The 19579-nt window shown below is 45.1% G+C and overlaps 1 protein-coding gene across 1 annotated transcript; it reads right to left on the minus strand.

Moving 5' to 3' along the window:
* Window positions 1-3425: 3425 nt before the first annotated feature.
* Window positions 3426-14116, minus strand: LOC120221549 (zinc finger protein interacting with ribonucleoprotein K-like). The gene is given in 9 exon segments (XM_039219007.1): window positions 3426-3441; window positions 4646-5006; window positions 5178-5603; window positions 5688-5858; window positions 5861-6187; window positions 13166-13356; window positions 13490-13682; window positions 13777-13813; window positions 14093-14116. Coding segments are annotated over 9 exon segments (1746 nt in total).
* Window positions 14117-19579: the final 5463 nt, after the last annotated feature.

Consider the following 19579-nt stretch of genomic DNA (forward strand, 5'->3'; position numbering starts at 1 on the left):
GTGATTATCACTGAATGCTGACATGATAGAAGATGCATGGAAAACTGGTATTTGATAGAAAACATTAGGACTCATCACAAAAGAGAGACACCCACACACCCAGACATGCGAGCCGACTTACTTGAGGCAGTTTCTCGGCACTGTGTGTGGAGTATCATGGCCAGAGGCTGAATCTGGATTCTAAACTTGTTTGTATGGCAAGACTACTAACTGAAATTGAGGATGTTGGAATATGAGCTCAAGGTGCATTTGAGACTTTCAAGTGGAGATATTGGATTGAGGATATAGGGGTACATTTGGAACAGACTCAGGAGTTTAGTTGCGGTTGGATAAGGGTACTGGCTGGCTAGGCAGCCTGAAGGATGAATAGAGGGGAGAGGCCACAACGTGGCAGTGAAGCCAATCCATTCACTTGATGGCTCCAGCTGCCTCTGCAGTCAGAGGTGAAATAGACAAGGCTAAATATATTGTATTGAAGACACTTCAGTTACGAGTATTAACACCCTCACCTTTTAGGTTACATATTAAGCTGATGTTCAAGTTTATTGTCTAAAATTTCTTGAAATATTTTCCTGTATAATGTTAACACAATTTAAAGATTGAAGTACACAGCTGAATTTGAATTTAGATTCTGAAGGTTAACTGTTAGTCTTTGGGCTAATAAGAGCCTTGGTTTCCTAGTTTATAAAATGGATTTGGTAATAACCTACTTCTAGACGTCATTTTGAGGATTAAGTGAATTAATCTGCATCAATTGCTTATGCCAGGGATTTATATGTATTTAAAAAGTTATAACTATGTGGGGATGAGCACTGAGTGTTATGTGGAAACTAATTTGACAATAAACTACTTAAAAAAAAGTTATAACTATTATATTCTGAGGGATAAGGTAGGAAATAAGTGTTTAAATATGCTTGGACATTTAATAGCAAAATTTTAAGGTATTAAATGACATTGTTAAGGAAAAGCTTCTTTTAGTTGCTATCAAGCCATGTTACACATGAGTGGTTTTCATGTCAAATTCTTCAGGGTAGATGACAGGATAATAAATTAATGGGAAAATTATGCTATGTTTGAATGTTGTTTTCCATTCTTTTTTATCTTTGTCACTCTAATAGTTTAAAAATCATTACTTCCTCATTTTAATTTGTAGTTTTGATTACTTGTGAAATTCTAAATTTTCCAAAATATACCTATGTTTATAAAGGCAGAAGGGACAGCTCTTCCTTACAGTAAAATTCCAATTAATAAATGCGGGTGGAACTAGAAAGTTTAAAAGCAAGCAAATGGTGTTCACAGTCATTTCATTAAAGATATACAAGTGGCAAATAAACATAAAAGATCCTCAGCATCATGAAACAGGAGAGAACTGCAATTAAAACCATAGCGAGTTGCTATTAGAGTCCTATTAAAACAGCTAAAATTAATGGGGCTCTTGGGGGCTCCATCAATTAAGCATCCAATTTCAGCTCAGGTCATGATCTTGGGGTTCATGGGTTTGAGCCCCGGGTCGAGCTCTGTGCTGATGGCTCAGAGCCTAGAGTCTGCTTCGGATTCTGTGTCTCCCTCTCTCTCTCTATCTCTTCCCTGCTTCTATGTTTCTCACTATCACTCAAAAATAAACATTGGGGCGCCTGGATGGCTTAGTCGGTTAAGCGTCCGACTTTCGCTTAGGTCATGATCTCACGGTTCGTGGGTTCAAGCCCCGCGTCGGGCTCTGTGCTGACAGCCAGCTCAGGGCCTGGAGCCTGTTTCAGAGTCTGTGACTCCCTCTCTCTCTGACCCTCCCCTGCTCACGCTGTCTCTCTCTCTCTCCCCTAGAAATTAATAAATAAATAAATAAATAAATAAACATTAAAAAATTTTAATTTAAAAAGACTGACAATACCAAGTGTTGGCAAAATGTGGAGGAAGGGAGCTCATGTACGGCTGGTGGGAACACAGATGGGTGTAACCACCTTACATTACAGTTCAGCAGTTTCTTAAATATTGAAACATTCACATTCTCTGAAATGTTTGTATAAGAGAAACAAAACTCCTATTCATGTAAAGAATCATATGCTTATGTTCACTGAAGCTTTATTTCTAACAGCACTAAACTGGAAACAATCCAACTGCCCATTAATAGATGAATGGATAAAACAAATAATGGTGAATCCATAAAGTAGAATGCTACTCAACAATAAAAAAAATAAACATTCATATAAGCCACATTGAGGAATCTCAAAATAATTATGCACTGTGGAAAATATCAGAAAAGATTAGACACTTGATGATTCAATTCATGTAAATTCTAGACAATGCAAATATATTAGAGACAGTACATCACTGTATCCTTGTAGGTCTGGTAAGAACAAGGAGAAATTATAAAAGGGCATGAGGTACATCATGGGCATTCATTGTCATGATTATGATGGTTTCATGGGTTTATATGTGTGACAAAAATTTCAAATTGTATGCCTTAAATATGTATAGATTACTCCATTTCAATTATGCCTCAAAGTTTCTAAAAAAATGTTCAGGGCTTCCTGGGGGACTCAGTCAGTTAAATGCCTGACTTTTGATCTCAACTCAGGTCTTGATCTCAGGGTCATGAGTTCAGGCCCTGTATTGGGCTCTATGCTGAGTGTGAAGCCTACTTAAAAAAATAAATAGTTCAAAATAAAAAATCTGAATTGCCCACTTTGGAAACTAGCAGGTTAACAACCTAATACTATTTTCCCTTATTCCTGAGAAGGAGTAGCCATGAATCGGTGCAGGAAAGGTTAGTGAGCAGTGGGGACTGTTCCAGTCTGGGACAAATGGAACACTGGCTGGACCACAAAAGTCACATCCCTGGATGATAGGATCTCCATTCACTGTCATTTCTCTGCCTTTAGAGCAATGGCTGGCCCTTGAGATGAACAGCCTAGGAAGACAATGAGAATTCACAACTCTTTAGATTATTTGCTCTGACAATGACTTCAGCTATAGAAGATACGCAGCTGTGGTGGTCCTGTAATTCCTCACAAGCGTAGTCACTGGAACATTTATGGATGCACTCTTAGAAGAGGCATATACCATCTAGTTTGCTGCAGGCCCCTTCCCTGCCTGTTAATCACATCGAGGATATTAGTACCAGTTACAGTTGAAGCCTGGCTCCTGTTGTCTGAGTGATGCCAGTCTTCAGAATTAGAAACATCAGGACACTTGACTCCTTTGTAGAAGCTGGTGAAAAGCAGCATGTTCTCCTCAAAACCATCCTCCAGGCAAGAGATCAGATTCATGCCACTCCTAAAGGCACTGGAGCTTGGCAAAAGGGACCCCTCCTTAAAGTGTCCTATGGTCTCACCAAGTATGGAGTCCACAAATTAGGACTATGTAGCACTGCACTGGTTCCTAGGTCTTGTGCAGCAATGCAAATTAGGCTAAAACTGGAACGAGAGCTACTCTTGGTCAAAGCTGGGGCCCACACAAAAGCACATGCACAGGGGCGACTGGGTGGCTCAGTCGGTTAAGCGTCCGACTTCGGCTCAGGTCATGATCTCGCAGTTTGCGGGTTCGAGCCCCGCATCGGGCTCTGTGCTGACAGCCAGCCCAGAACCTGAAGCCTGTTTCAGATTCTGTGTCTCCCTCTCTCTCTGACCCTTCCCTGCTCTCTCTCTCTCTCAGGAATAAATAAAACATTAAAAAATTTAAAAAAAGAAAATTCAAATTTGGCCATTAATGGCACTTAAAAAAAAAAAAAAAAGCACATGCACAGAGCACAATTCTGTTTTCCACCCACCCCAAAAAGTGAACACAATCCCCGAGATTAAACAATAAGGCCTTTATTACTGCACAAACCAGAGCAGATAGTTACTGGTTGATGACTTGAAGGCTAGAAAAATCAACTATGAGTGGCATGTGAAACCAGTAATTTCCATGAAGCAGCTAAGTCTTCCCTGCAAGCCTCCAGCAGAGCCCACTCTGGGCCCAAACTGGGTCATATTCACACTTAATCAGAAAAGGGCAAAGACTACTCAAGATTTCCTCCAGGGAATGGGAGAGAGCACAGACATCTGCCTTGCCTTAGGCACACTGGAGTGATGGATGAAGCACTGTACAAGGTAGTAGAAGTGGGATGGCTTCTACTGGGGAAACTGGCAGGGGTGGGATTCGAGTAAGTCTCCTGGGTGGTTTGGAATGTGCAGTGCAGCCCCAGTAAGCCTCCCACACGCCTGTAAATTCAGGGGGAATCTCACCCCCCTGGATGCTTGGAGGTACGAGGATCAACTTCAGGCACGTGGCTCCCTCACACAACTATTTAGGGCCATTAGAGTGAACAGGAAGACAATGTTTCTTTCAAATCTAAGCCCATTTTCAAATGTGGACTTTCTGGTGCTAAACAATGTTAGAGGTTGGAATGACGGATTTCCTGTATTTCCTGCATTCACGGGCCCTCTCTTTTTTTTTTAATTAAAAAAATTTTTTTTTAATTTATTTCTGAGAGAGAGAGAGAGAGAGAGCAAGCATGAGCAGGGGAGGGTCAGAGAGAGAGACACACACACAGAATCTGAAACAGGCTCCAGGCTCTGAGCTAGCTGTCAGCACAGAGCCCGACGCGGGGCTCGAACCCACGAACCGTGAGATCATGACCTGAGCCAAAGTCGGACACTTAACCAACTGAGCGCCTTCATGGGCCCTCTCTATACTGTGAAATTTTTGGTGGAGATTGAGGCTAGAACGGTGGCTAAATGGGGCAAAACCCCAATTGCTGCATTCGTAAGGGCTTTCTCTGGTGTGAACTACTCGGTGCTGAATGAGAACAGATTTTTACCTGAAGGATTTTCCACATTGGCCACACTCATAAGGCCTTGCTCCTGTGTGAATGTTGCGGTGCTGAATACGGCTGGTGCTTCGACTAAAGGATTTCCCACATTCATGACACGTATGAGGCATTTCTCCAGTGTGAATTCTTTGGTGTTTAGTGAAAACAGCTCTTCTGCTAAAGCGTTTCCCACACTGGTCACACTCAAAAGGCCTTGCTATGCTGTTAATTCGCTGGTGTTCAGCGAGGCTGTAGCTTTGTCTAAAAGATTTCCCACGTTCAGCACATTCATAAGACCTTTCCCCAGTGTGACTTTGGTTGTGTAGATAAAGTCTGGATTTGGATCCAAAGGCTTTCCCACATTCTCCACACTCATAAAGGCTTTTACTGGTGTGAACTCTCTGGTGTCTAGTGAGGGCAGCTCTTTGGCTAAAGGATTTCCCACACTGAACACACTCATAACGGCTTGCTGTGGTGTGAATTCTCTGGTGTTGAACAAGGGTGAAGCTTTGTCTGAAGAATTTCCCACATTCACTGCACTCATAAGGCTTTTATCCAGTGTGCGTTCTCTGGTGCCTTACACGATTGGATTTGTACCCAAAGGCTTTCCCACATTCCTCACACTCAAAAGGCCTTTCTCTGCTGTGGATTCTGCAGTGTTCAGTAAGGTTGGAGCACTGACTAAAGGATTTCCCACATTCATTACACTTACATGGCTTTTCTCCAGTGTGAACTCTCTGGTGTATAATGAGGGTGGCTCTTAGCCTAAAAGATTTTCCACACTCACTGCACTCGTAAGGCCTTTCTCCAGTGTGGGCTCTCTGGAGCTGAACAACTGACTACTTGCAATGAAAAGCTTTCACGTATTTGCTAGACTCATAAGCCCTTTTTCTAATAGAGATTCTTGGGTGGTGAACAAGACTGTGTTTGTGACTGGAGACTTTCTGACATTCATGTGATTTGTAATGACCTTCTCTACCAGGAAAGGCCTCCCCACACGTGGTGATTTTGTTTGGCTTCTCACAGTTAAGAATGACCTGGTGCTGGAGAAAGTCCAATGTGGCCGGAACTCCTTTCCAACCCTCCTCCAGGTGAAGGGATTCCCTAACACATGGAGTATGCAGCTCTTTATAAATGAAGCCCTGCCCACATCCCTCTTCTCTGCGCTGTGACACTCCTGAAGCCGGTGTACGTCTGTACATGCTCCATCTACGTACAGTTTCTGCCCAGATAGATCAGCCAGGTGCAAAATGTCTTTCAGGATTGGGACACATTTCTCACAAGGGTGAGTCTTCTGGGTGGATGGACCTGCCTTTGGAGTCCGGACCTGTGACAAAACCTCTACAGAAACACTCTACTCAAAAGGTGTCTCTTCATCCTCCATTCCGTGCCAATAAACTGTTAAAGGAAAAATGAATCATGCTATGGTGGGAAAGTATTAATCATGTTTTTTTTTTAACCTTCTGTATAATACAATGTTTTCACATTTTATAAAACCATGATGGTAGAGAAGAGAGTGGACCTGAACAACACTACAGACCAAATAGAGCTAACAGACATACACAGAACATTCCAGTGAATGGCAGAATACACATTCTACTCAAGAGTACAGGGAACATTCTATAGGATAGATTATGTGGTAGGCTACAAAACAAGTCTTAACAAATCTAAGAAAACTTGAAATCATATCAAGTATCTTTCCTGACCAAAATGCAATGAAAAGTAGAAATTAGTAACAGAGGGATAACTGGAAAATTCACAAAAAGGTGGAAATTAAAGAACATACTCTTTTTTTAAATGGTTTTTTTTTTTCATTTATTTCTAGGAGAGAGAGAGAGACAGCATGAGCAGGGGAGGGTCAGAGAGAGAGGGAGTCACAGACTCTGAAACAGGCTCCAGGCTCTGAGCTGGCAGTCAGCACAGAGCCCGACGCAGGGCTCGAACCCACGAACCGCGAGATCATGACCTAAGTGAAAGTCGGACGCTTAACCGACTAAGCCACCCAGGTGCCCCTAAAGAACATACTCTTGAACAACCAACCAGTGAGTCAAAGATAAAATCAAAAGGGAAATCAAAAAATTTTGTGGCACCTGGGTGGCTCAATTGGCTGGGCATTTGACTTTGGCTCAGGTCATGATATTGCAGTTCATAAGTTCAAGTCCCCTTTCAGGCTCTGTGCTGACAGCTCCGGGTTCTGTGTCTCCCTCTCTCTCTGCCCTTCCCCCGCTCATGCTCTGTCTCTTTCTCTGTCTCAGAAATAAACAGTAAAAAAATTTTTAAATAAAAAATATCTTGAGACAAAATAAAATATAAACAATATACCAAAATTTATGGGACCCAGCAAAAACAGTTCCAGAGGGAAGGCTATAACATATATATGTATATGTAGATATAACATATCTACATTAAGAAAAAAATGAAAGATCTTAAGTAAACATTCTACCTTTGCATCTCAAGGAACTGGAAAAGAACTAAGCCTGATGTCAGCAGAAGGGATGGAAATGAAAAAGGTCAAAGTGGAAATAAATAAAATAGAGACTAGAAGAACAATAGGAAAGATCAAAGCTAAGAGTTCTTTTCGAAAAAGATTTTTCTGAAATAAATTGACAAACTTTTAGTTAGACTAAGGAAGAAAAAAGAGAAGACTCAAATAAACAAAACTAGAAATGAAAGAGAAAACATTACAATTGATACCACAGAAACACAAGGATCATAAGAGATGACTATTAACCAGTGTACATCAACAAATTGGATAGCCTAGAAAAAATGGAAAATTCCTAGAAACATATAACCAATGGAGACCTATTCATGAAGAAATAGGAAATCTGGACAAACTGATAATGAGTAAGGACACTGAGTCAGTAATCAAAAACTTCCCCTTTAAAAAACAAAACAAAATAAATGCTTCCCCAAAAAGAAAAGTGCAAGATTGATGGCTTCACTGATGAATTCCATGAAACATTTAATGTCATTCCTCATCAAAGAGACACACAGAATCTGAAACAGGCTCCAGATTCTGAGCTAGCTGTGAGCACAGAGTCCGATGCGGGGCTGGAACCCACAAACGTGAGATCATGACCTGAGCTGAACTCGGATGCTTAACCGACTGAGCCACCCAGGCACCCCAATGCAATCATTTTCAAAATACCCAGGGAATTTTTCACAGAAGTAGAAAAACAATCCTAAGATTAACATGGAACCACAAAAGACCCTGAATAGCCAAGGCACTCCTGAGCATGAAGAACAAAGCTGAAGGCATCACACTTCCTGGTCTCGAATTATATTCCAAAGCTATAGTAATCAAAACAGTATGGCACTGGCATAAGAACAGACACATAAGTCAACAAAACAGAATAGAGAGCCCAGAAATAAACCCATAAATATGTAATCATAAATATATGACAAGGGAGACTTGGGGAAAGAGGAAATGGAGAAGTGATGGTTAAAAGGTACAAAATTTCAATTATTAAGATGAGTAATCTTCTGGAGACCTACTATATGCAGTCTATAGCTAACAATACTATAATGTGCAATAGTTCTCCCTTATCTTTGAGGGATACACATTCCAAGATCCCTAGTGGAGACCTGAAGCTGCAGATAGTACTGAACTCTGTCTACATTACACTTTTTCATATACACACACACCTATGATAAAGTTTAACGTATAACTTAGGCCCAGTAAGAAATTAACAACAATGGCTAATAAGAAAGTAGAACAATTACAATAATATATTATAATAAAAGTTATGTGAATGTGGTCTCTCTCAAAATTTCTTATTCTATTGCACTTTCTTCTTGTAAAGATGTGAGATGATAAAATGCCTGTGTGGCAAGATAAGTGAATGACATCCGCACTGTGACTTAGCGTGGAACTACTACTGACCTTCTGAAGATACATCAGAAGGAGAATCATCTACTTCCAGACTGCAGTGGACTCTGGGTAACTAAAACCAAAAAGAGAGAGACCACGGTAAGGGGGGACTACTGTTTATTTAAATTTGCTAAGAGGCTAAACCTTATTTTAAGTGTTCTTAACACACACACACACACACACACACACACACACTTTATAATAAAGTGGGAGAAGGAAATTTAGGGAGGGATGGATATGTCTATGACTTTGCTGACAGTAATGTATTTATGGGAGTATACTTATCCCCAAACCCATCAAATTGTATCCATGAAATATACGAATATTTTCTTTTTAAAGTTTTTTCCCTGTCAATAATTCCTCAATAAAGTGATTTAAACACCATTTAATAAAAGGCACCAAAGCCCAAACCTCATCAACTTAATCATTACTGGGGCTCAAATTGTATCTGGGGAATCCCACTACTTTTACACATTGTACTCCTATACTCAGGAAGGTAACCAGATATAAAACAAAGAAAAAAGAGATATGCCTCATTTGAACACTAGCGTTTCCTAAATATCCCAGAGTCAGAACACCCAAAAGTACCCCACATTGGGCACAGATTCTCTAAGATGATGAATACACTTATTTGACAAAGATGAGCTCAATATAAAATGGGATCCCACAGTCCCCCACCTCCACCCCAGGTAAAATAGTTAATATGGCCCAATGTAAGTTAAAACAGGGCCTCTGTGGATTAAAACTTGTTATATAAGGGGCGCCTGGGTGGCTTAGTTGCTTAAGCGTCCGACTTTCGCTTAGGTCATGATCTCACAGTTCGTGGGTTTGAGTCCAGCGTCGGGCTCTGTGCTTACATTTTACCAACATCAGTAGTACTAAAACCACTGACTCAATCCACAATTAAGCACTTGGGACACAAGGTGCCATTGACAAAAGTCATCCTGCCAGGGAGAGAGCAAACAGGGTTAAAGTGTGTTAGGCTGACTACAAGACTCCCGAATCGCAGACCCTTCCTGATGCCCAGAGCAACAGGACTTAGGTCTTCTCAGGGCAGCGCACACAACTATGATCCGCCCCACGGCACGTGTGCCAAGAAAATGGCAAAGCGAGCAGAACCCACAGTGTGGCTGCAGAAAGGGCAGAGCTGCCTGTGAGGTAAAAGACAATGGACAGAATCCAGGATACCAGGGTGAGTGTGAAGGCCTTACCCAGCGAAGCTATTAAGTGTCAAGTTCTCCAGCATCGCATCATGGCACAGGCATCTCACAGCCCTGCTGTGATGAGGATAGATCATTCTCGATCAGCTTCTTTTTTATGACTCCAAGTTTCTTCACCCAGATGTCCATTCCCTCTTCACCCTCCTTCCAGTGGTCTCCACTATGGAGGAAATATCAGGCCCTGGAGCCAGAGAGACCTGCTCTCTTCTCACTGTATCATGATCATTGTCGCTGCCCACAGCAACAACCGCCATGTGGGCAGGGAGGTGCCATCTCAACACTGAGCCCGGCATTAGGACATATGTCCTCGTGTCTGGAGTGCCCCAGATTGTGGCTCTGAGACACAACCAAACGCAGGCTCACCCTCCACCCTTACATCCTCAATGTCATGGCCCTGCGTCCTTCAGTTCATGCTCTCTCTCCATGTAACTACTTCTGCCACACCTTTCTCTCATAGTCGCAGTCTGGAAACTTCTACCCTCCTACCCAGAAGCATCACCCTGTCCTCCCCACGTTACCCACATATGGCATCCAGGTGGTGTTTGGCAAATTCCAACAGGATCCCTGCTGCCAGAGGAGACAAAGCCCGCTTGCGGGCCTCTCTGCCTGGTTCTGCTCCTTGCTTCAACCCCGGCCACCAAGAACCACCTACAAACCTCCGGACCCCACGGCTCTCTTCTACTCGTGGTGCATGCGATGTGCCCTCATCAGTCACTGCCTTCCTCTCCATCAAACCAGCATTCAAAGCCCAGCCCTGGAGGTCTTCTGCCCCACCCCAGTGACGCTCCTAGATGATGACCTGTGCCCCTGTGCTAATGTGCCAGCCTCACTGGCAAGGATACACCAAGGGACACAATAAAGTCCTGCTAAGTCTGTGCATGAATGAGCACTAGTGTGGGCCTCAGTGTCATCTTGTCCCAATTAGTCCTGTGCTTCCGCATTCCCCTTATGTCTATACTTCCTGTGGGAGCCCTGGCCACTTGACAGACTGTCCTCTCCCACAGCCTTCCCACAGCCTCTTCTCGGCCTCAGCTGTGTTTGTGAGGCCCAGCACCCCACCCAGATGCCCAGGCATGACACCCAGCCACAGCCCCCGGCTTTCCCTTGCTGGGCAGCCAATACCTTTACCATGATGACAAGGATCCCCACAGCTCCCCTGCAGGGCAGACACTGACCACCACCTTCTGGATGTCTCCCTACTGAACCCTTCCTCAGAGTTCCAGACCTGTGTGGCCACCTGCTAATTGTTCTGCACACGTGTTTCTCTGAAACATCTCTGAGTCTTAAGATGGCCAAAACCAAAACTCATCTGCCCCGTGAAAATTAATCCCACTACCAATTTTAATATCCTGGTTAAGGGAGTTTCCATCCTTCCAGCTGCTGAGCCCTAAAACTCCCTACCTTTCTCTCTATCTCTTTCTCAAAATCTGAAATTCTGGCCAGGCTGAATTTAAAAGCTGATCCAGAATCCGACCAGCTTTCCCACTTCAACAGTCAGCACCCCAGTGCAGCCACCAACACTCGCCTCAAGGACTGCAGTTGCCTGTTCTTCCCATTGACCCCCACCCTCCAACAGTATCTGCCCTCCCCATCACCCCCCCATGCTCCAACAGTATCTGCCCTCCCCATCACCCCCCCATGCTCCAACAGTATCTGTTCTCCCCATTACCTCCCACCCCAACAGTATCTGCTTTCCCCATCGCCCCCCACCCTCAACAGTATCTGTTCTCCCCATCACCCACCCCAACAGTATCTGCTCTCCCCATCACTCCCCCACTCCAGCAGTATCTGCTCTCCCCATCACCCCCCCATGCTCCAACAGTATCTGCTCTCCCCATTACCTCCCACCCCAACAGTATCTGCTCTCCCCATCACCCACCCCAACAGTATCGCTCTCCCCATCACACACCCCCCCTGACTCCAGCAGTACCTGCTCTCCCCATCATACCCCACCCCTGACTCCAGCAGTACCTGCTCTCCCTCTCCAGGCTGCAGCCACAGGGGTCCTGAAGAGACCAGGGTCAGATCACCTCCCTCTGCTCCTATTTTCCCCATCACCTTCAGAAGAGACTCCCAACTTTTCATGGAGCCATTCCAGGCCCCACCCCTTCCCATCTGCTCTCCGTTCCCTTTCCTCTCTCATGAGAAGGAGAAGGGAGAACTGCAGGTCCATGAACAAACTCGCCCTCACCTCCTAGAATGAACATATTCTAGTACCTCTGTCTGGAACAATCTTTTACCTCGCTGTGTTGGCGGTCAGCACCAGAGACCTCTCCATATAACTTCCGGCCTGGATTTATGACCCTGGGTCTCTAGGCCCAAGAAGAGTGGAAGAGTGGCAGGCAAAGAGACTCAAGACACTATCCCAGAGACAAAGGGTGGGCTCAGGACCATCGAGGGCCTGGGATATCCTTCACTCACCTTCATACAGTCCAAAAGCGCTTCTGTGGTCTTGGTAATCTGCCCAAACAGGAGGGTCATCAGAGGGATGTAACCATGGCAGGACTCTATGGTCTATAGGCTCATGCCTTCCTGCACCCCAGCCCCGCCCTGGAGCCAGGAGAGCCGGGATGACTGCATCCTCCCTGAGCCTCAGTCCCCAGTGCTGACTCTTACAGCTGTGTGACCTGGGACAAGGACTCAACCTCCCTGTGCCTCGGTATCATCCTCTCCTTTCCAGTCTATTCTAACTCCGAGTACTTTTTTGAAAACTTTGAGAAGCCTAACTCAGATCATGTGCCTCTTCTATTCAGAACCCTCCATGGTTCCCAGCATCCTGAGAATTAAGTTAAAACTCTTCACCTTGGCACTACAGGAGCATTTGCTCCTGGATCAATCGCCCCTGCGAACCGGTCCCTCTGCCGGTAACACTCTCACACCTCATCAACAGTGGCTTTCAGAGATGGGGACGCCACTCATTACCTCCCCCACTGTCCCCGAGGCCTAGGCACCAGGGACGCTAGCAGGCACCTAGCGCTCGGGCCTTGAGGGTCTGGGTGGGCGAAGGGCCGGGAGGTCCCGGAAGCCGCGCATTTACCTGAGCCAGGTCCCTGGGCTCGGCCGCAGCCATCGGACTCTGGGTACAGAGCGGTCCTAAGAAGTCGGCGACAGAGAAGGGACTCGTGCACAGTTATCAACAACCGCCACCGACCCTCACACCACCTGCTGTGCAGCGGGGACGACCCTATCGCCTTCTCGCACTCCCCATCCCGGACGCGACTGCAAGCTCCTAAAGGACCCAGAGAGCGGCTGCGCGCGAAAGCAGTCACAGCGACGGCCACCCACAGGGGTGCCGGAAGTCCGGCCCCGAAGCTCTGGTCCACACGCGAAACTCCCCTGTTTCTGCGCGTTCATTGGCTGCACGCTCTGGGCACGTGTCTCTGGGCATTATGGGTACGCAGCTGTCACCGTGGCGCTTGGCTCGAGGCTCGCGGAGCCCCGAGGCCACGTCGCTCGCGGGGTACAGACATCGTCTCCTGAGGTGTGAGGCGAGGCCCCGGGGCGGTCCCCTGGCGGGAGCTCGACCCCACACGGGGTCACCCTGAGCGGGGTGCTCGCGGGCGACGTGGGAGGACTCCCCGGGGAAGCGCCCTGTGCGGACGTGCGAACCTCTCCCCGGCTCCCGAGCCGCGCCCCACGCCCGCCGGCCCCGCGTCCCAGAACCGGCTCAAGGCCCAGATCAGGCCCCGCGGGTCGCCCGCAAAGGTCGGGATTTGGCCTCGGCGGATACAGGTGTGCGGCCCGAGGGGCTTCGCCCCCGGGATCCCTGCGGAAACCTGGGGCCCGGGGGACGCGGGGAGCCCTGCCGGGGGGAGCCCAACACACGGGAAGTCCGCACGCTCCCACAGCTCCCCGCTGTCCTTTGGGAGGCCCTAGGGGCAGCCTGTGGCCCTCACCGCTCTCGGGACCAGGGCAAGCGCCCCCTGAAAGCCCCTTGGGTGGAAAGGGGGAACTCAGACTGGGGGGGCGGGGGGCGTCTCTGAAGAGGTGCCCGCGCACCCTAAGTGTGTCCCCGGCCCGCCACCCAAGCTTCCGTGGGGCCCGCGGGCACCTTGCGGTGCGAAGTTCCACCCCCGCTGTGCCCACCCCACGCTGCCCCCTCAGATCACGCCTGGCCCGCTGACCTGATGGTCGTGTCTTTCCGGGGAGGGAAAGAACTAACCGGGTTCCCTCAGAGAAACAGGAGCAGTGAGAGCCCCGTGCGGACCCCACCCTCAGCATGGGCTCCTGGGGCATCGAAGACTCCCCTGCCGCGAGCCTAAGTCCATGCCAGCAGGGCCCCCCCCCCGCCCCCGGGACAAGGCCCCGCCCCCTGTGCGGCTTCCCGTCGGGGTGTCGGGAAAGCAAGCCAAAGCAATGGTGAATTCTTTTAAAACAGAAAATTCAAGAATACTTGATAACTCAAAGGATGAGAACTGCCTGTGGGGTAGGGGGATGGGGTGCAACCCGAGTGTAACTGCAGGGCGGGCATTGCTGCCTTTGTTCCCCGCAGGGTCCTGAGAGCCCCGTCGTCGTGCGGCCGGTGCCGCCTGCGGCTCTCCAGCCCCCGCAGCGGTTGCGCGCCCGGCCTGTGACGTCAGCCCGCACCTGCACAGGTTGGTTGTTTCCCCAGACACCTTGGCGACCCCACGCGGATTATTGAGGTTTCTTAATGCCCGTATCCCACTCTCCGTCAGGCTTACATAGGGCTTCCAGCCTCCTCCTCAGCCCTGAGCCTGGAGTACACGGAAATCCACAGAATACCGCCTGAAACCTCTAACCTATTTAAGGAGGAAGAAATCTTATTTGAAGTAGGAGCTGCTTCTAGAAGTCTTACTTGAGTCAGGAAGGTTATCTTTTGAGTTAAATAAAGGGGGAAGAAAATCCCAAAGTGACGAGCTCAAGTCATATATTACCTCTGTTTCTAATAGGATGTGTCTGTCTCCTGTTGGATATATATTTTGCTATGTGATTTCCTTCACTTGATTTGGGGAATGGGAGAGAGAGTGGAGGAGGGATTATGTGTGGGCTGCAAGGCGGATTGGGGTGGGCAGTGGGGAAGATGATATGGGAGCATCAGGAAATGGAATAGAGCATTAGGGAGGACGGAAGCAAGAGTGCTCTTCCTTTCAGGAGAGTAGGTGTCAGTCCCTGTTTATATACTGACGAAAGGTCAGGAGAGAGGGGAAAATAGATGAGGAAAAGGATCATGGCAAACAGCAACTGTGAATTACTTAAGATGTTAACAGTATGCTTCATTAGGGAAATTTTTTAAAATGTTTATTTTGTGTGAGAGAGAGACGGTGTGTGAACAGGGAAGGGACAGAGAGAGAGGGAGACGGAGAATCCAAAGCAGGCTCTAGGCTCCGAGCTGTCAGCACAGAGCCCGATGTGAGGCTCGAACTCACTGGCTTCGAGATCATGACCTGAGCCAAAGTCGGACTCTTAACCAACTGAGCCACCCAGGTACCCCTCATTAGGGAAATTTTATCCAAAACCACAATGAGGTATCTCTCCACATCTACTAGGATGACCATGGGGGGGGGGGGGTGGTATTGACAAAGCTGTAGAGACTTGGAGAAATTGGAGCCCTCATCGATTGCTGATGGGAATGTAAAATGGTACAATGTGGGAAGTAGGTGAAAAGTGTGAAAGCCAGGTTAGCCACTCCTCAAAACTTTGAATATGGAAATACCATTGGGCCTACCATTTACACTCCTGGGTATCCACCCCAAAGACTTGAAAACAGGACTCAAACAAACACTTGTACACCAGTGTTCATAGCAGCACTCTTCATGATATCCAAAAGGTCAAAACAACTCAAGTATCTGTTAAACATGAAAGGATTTTTAAAATGTGGTGCATTCATTCAGTGGAATATTATTCATCCATAAAAAGGAACGAAGTTCTGATACATACTACAAGATGGGTGAAATTTGAAAACATTATGCTAAGTGATTAAAGCCAGACCCAAAAAGATAAATATTATGATTCTATTCATAGGAAATATCCAGAATAGGCAGGCTCATAGAGACTGAACATAGATTAGAGGTTAACAGGGCCTAGGTAGAGAGGGAAATGGGAAATTCTTGATCAGTGGGTACATATTTTCTGTTTGGCTTGATTTTTTTAAAAGTTTTGCATGTCCAGCTATAAAATAAATAAGTCACAGGGACAAAGATACAGCATAGGGAATAAAGTCAATAATATTGTAATAACTCTGCATGGTGACAGATGGTGGTTGCACTATGGTGAGCTTTGTGTAATGTATAGAGTTGTCAAATCACCATGTTGTACACTTGAAATTAACACAGCATTGTATGTTGTATTATTTTCATATATGTATTTTGACATATATATTATATGTGAACTATAAATAGATAGTAGTAGTGGAAGTAGACACAAAACATTACAGATTTACTTAATGCCACTGAATGGTATACTTGAAAATGATGAAAATGGAAAATTTTATGTTACATATAATTTATTGCCATATATACACAAAAACACCTGCAAAGTGAGAGATTTTGTCCAAATCCCCAAACTCACAATTTCAAAATTTCTTTTTCAAAGTTTCTGTTCTATTTCAAAATTTCATGAACTTTTCTTTTGATGAAGCTAAAACAGTTTGGGGCGCCTGAGTGACTCAGTCGGTTGGGCATCAGACTTTGGCTCAGGTCACAATCTCACGGTTTGTGGGTTTGAGCCCCATGTCAGGCTCTGTGCTGACAGCTTAGAGCCTGCGGCCTGTTTCTAATTCTGTCTCTCCCTCTCTCTCTGCTCCCCCCCCACTTGCAGTCTGCCCCTCTCTCTCTCAAAAAATAAACATTAAGACAGTTTGAGTAGTGTTTGTGTAAACTACTTACATGATATTCACATCCTCCTATTATAGGGTTCATGAGTTCTAGAACCTAATTGTTCCAGTCTACACAGAATAATATTTTCTTATCAAAAACCTAAAAATTATTGATGCCCGAAGTATTAGCAGATGATGGAAAGAATGATTGAATTTCCCGTAGAGAACACAGTCTTATGGTTTCAGCCAAATTAGCAAAAGCTGTTTTCCTCGCATAGCAGATAAGACAGAACCGGTTTTGCAGTTTACCAGTGACACGTGTATCACTGAAAATGAGCACAAAGGGGCTGAATGTTGAGAAACATAAAGACAAAAATATAGAGGCATCCACCAGCCACTGGCCTGGAATAACAAATAGAATCATCCAGACAGACAAAAGAGAAGACAGTGAGTAAAAGGAGAGAAAGCAGCTCACAAGGATCAAAGTGGTGTGTGTGGCTCTAGCCTCGGGAGAAGGTCTGGAAGAACGGCTGTTGCTGTGAATATAGTGGACCTGTTGCCTGTGCCTGTGCAGGAAAATAATCATGGAGCCACTGGCCCAGACCACGAAGCCCAAACATACAAAGTCAACTGTAGATAATAGGGCTTTCACTATAAACTTTAAAAACCTGCCTGGGTTGGGGCGCCTGGGTGGCTTAGTCGGTTAAGCGTCCAACTTTTGCTCAGGTCATGATCTCGCGATTCGTGGGTTCGAGCCCCGCATCGGGCTCTGTGCTGACTGCCGGCTCAGAGCCTGGAGCCTGTTTCAGTCTGCGACTCCCTCTCTCTCTGACCCTCCCCTGCTCACGCTGTCTCTCTCTCTCTCTCTCCTAGAAATAAATTAAAAAAATAAAAAAAATTTCCTTTTTAAGCAATAGCCTCTTCCAAGGTATAAGTGAAAATACATTAGTGAAAGACTAGTGGAATTTTGGAAAACAACATTAAAATAAACTAATGTGAGGGAAACATTGACTTAAAACCAGAAACTATACTTAAGTCATACAATTTATTTTGAATAACAACAAAGAAAACCATCGTCCTAGATGGAAATGTTTGTAATGTTAATAATACAATTCACATTAAGAAGTATGCTATTGAATCAAATTCCAATGAAAATGTTAACATTTCTTTTTTTAATGTTTTTTTTTATTTTTGAGAGAGAGAGAGAGAAAGAGAACAGAGAGAGAGGGAGACACAGAATATGAAGCAGACTCCAGACTCTGAGCTCTCAGCACAGAGCCTTATGTGGGGCTCGAACCCACAAACCATGAGATCATGACCTGAGCCAAAGTTGGATGCTTAACTGACTGAGCTTCCCAAGTGCCCCCAAAATGTTAGCATTTCTAAATTTTCTCTACTAATATCAAAAGTATGCAAATTTTTAAATGCTTAATGAAAAGAACTTTCCTTACTATATATAAAGTATAATAATAAATACAGGTTACTGCTGACAAAAACAAAATATAGAATAAAATAAGAGCTCTCAAATTATCTATGTTTGCAGGTATTTATAGGATAAATTCATAGAAGTTTATATATGATAAAAGTTAATGCCGAATTAGTTTGGAGAAATGATTTTTTTAATATGTGGTATTAAAATACTTGGAGATTTAGTTAAGACATCACAGGTATATTTTTTGAGCTTTAATCTTAAGAAAATATATAAATACTGGATCTAAGCCTAAGAAATATCTAATCCCTTAAGTAAAAATATGGTAGTATGTTCTCTTTTTAAGTTTTTTTAATTTTAATTTTTTTTTTAATGTTTTATTTCTAGGAGAGAGAGAGAGACAGCGTGAGCAGGGGAGGGTCAGAGAGAGAGGGAGTCACAGATTGAAACAGGCTCCAGGCTCTGAGCCGGCAGTCAGCACAGAGCCCGACGCAGGGCTCGAACCCACGAACCGCGAGATCATGACCTAAGCGAAAGTCGGACGCTTAACCGACTAAGCCACCCAGGCGCCCCTTAATTTTAATTTTTAAAAAATATTTTTGAGAGAGAGAATTTTAATCAGTCTCCATGCTCAGAGCAGAGTCTGACTTGAGGCTCAATCCCATGACCCTGGGATCATGACCTGGGCCAAAATCAAGAGTCAGGCACTCAGCCAGGCACCCTGGTAATATATTTTCATAAATTTGGCTGAGCCAGATATTGCTAACCATGTACCAAAACTGAGGACTTTAAACATTCTTAGCACATTTGTATTTGTATATAAGGAGCTCCTGGGTGGCTCAGTTGGTTAAACAACTAACTCTTGATTTCAGCTCAGATCAGTATCCCAGGGTTGTGGGATTGAGCCCCGCGCTGGGCTCCTTGCTGAGTGTGGAGTCTGCTTAAGATTCTCTCTCTCTCCCTCTGAGCCTCTCCCCTGTCCGCTCTCTAAAATTAAAAAAAAAAAAAAAGATAATTAAAAAATTTTTCATGGGGGTGCCTGGGCGGCTCAGTCGGTTCAGCATCCAAGTTCGGCTCAGGTCATGATCTCATGGTTCGTGGGTTCAAGCCCCACGTTGGGCTCTGTGCTGAAAGCCAGCTCAGAGCCTGGAGCCTGTTTTGAATTCTGTGTCTCCCTCTCTCTCTGACCCACCCCTGCTCACACTGTCTCTCTCTCTCTCAGAAATAAATAAAACATTTACAATTTTTTTTAATTTTTTCATGCTTATACTGCCTTTTACTGAAAGACCCCTAAAACAAATAATAAAATGAAACTCAAAGAAAACATTTAAACATGTAGAAGAGGCAATTATAATAATCTCGGTGCTTCTTTGACAATGTAAATGAATGGGCAATTCTTAGGAAAAAACATACGTTATAAGATGTGTTTTTCTCATACACATCAGAAAAAAACAAATTACACTGAAAATGATATTGAACTTTTTTTTTTAATGTT

The sequence above is a fragment of the Hyaena hyaena genome, unplaced genomic scaffold (genome assembly GCF_003009895.1).
Source record: "Hyaena hyaena isolate Hyena2069 unplaced genomic scaffold, ASM300989v1 scaffold_787, whole genome shotgun sequence".
NCBI lineage: Eukaryota > Metazoa > Chordata > Mammalia > Carnivora > Hyaenidae > Hyaena > Hyaena hyaena.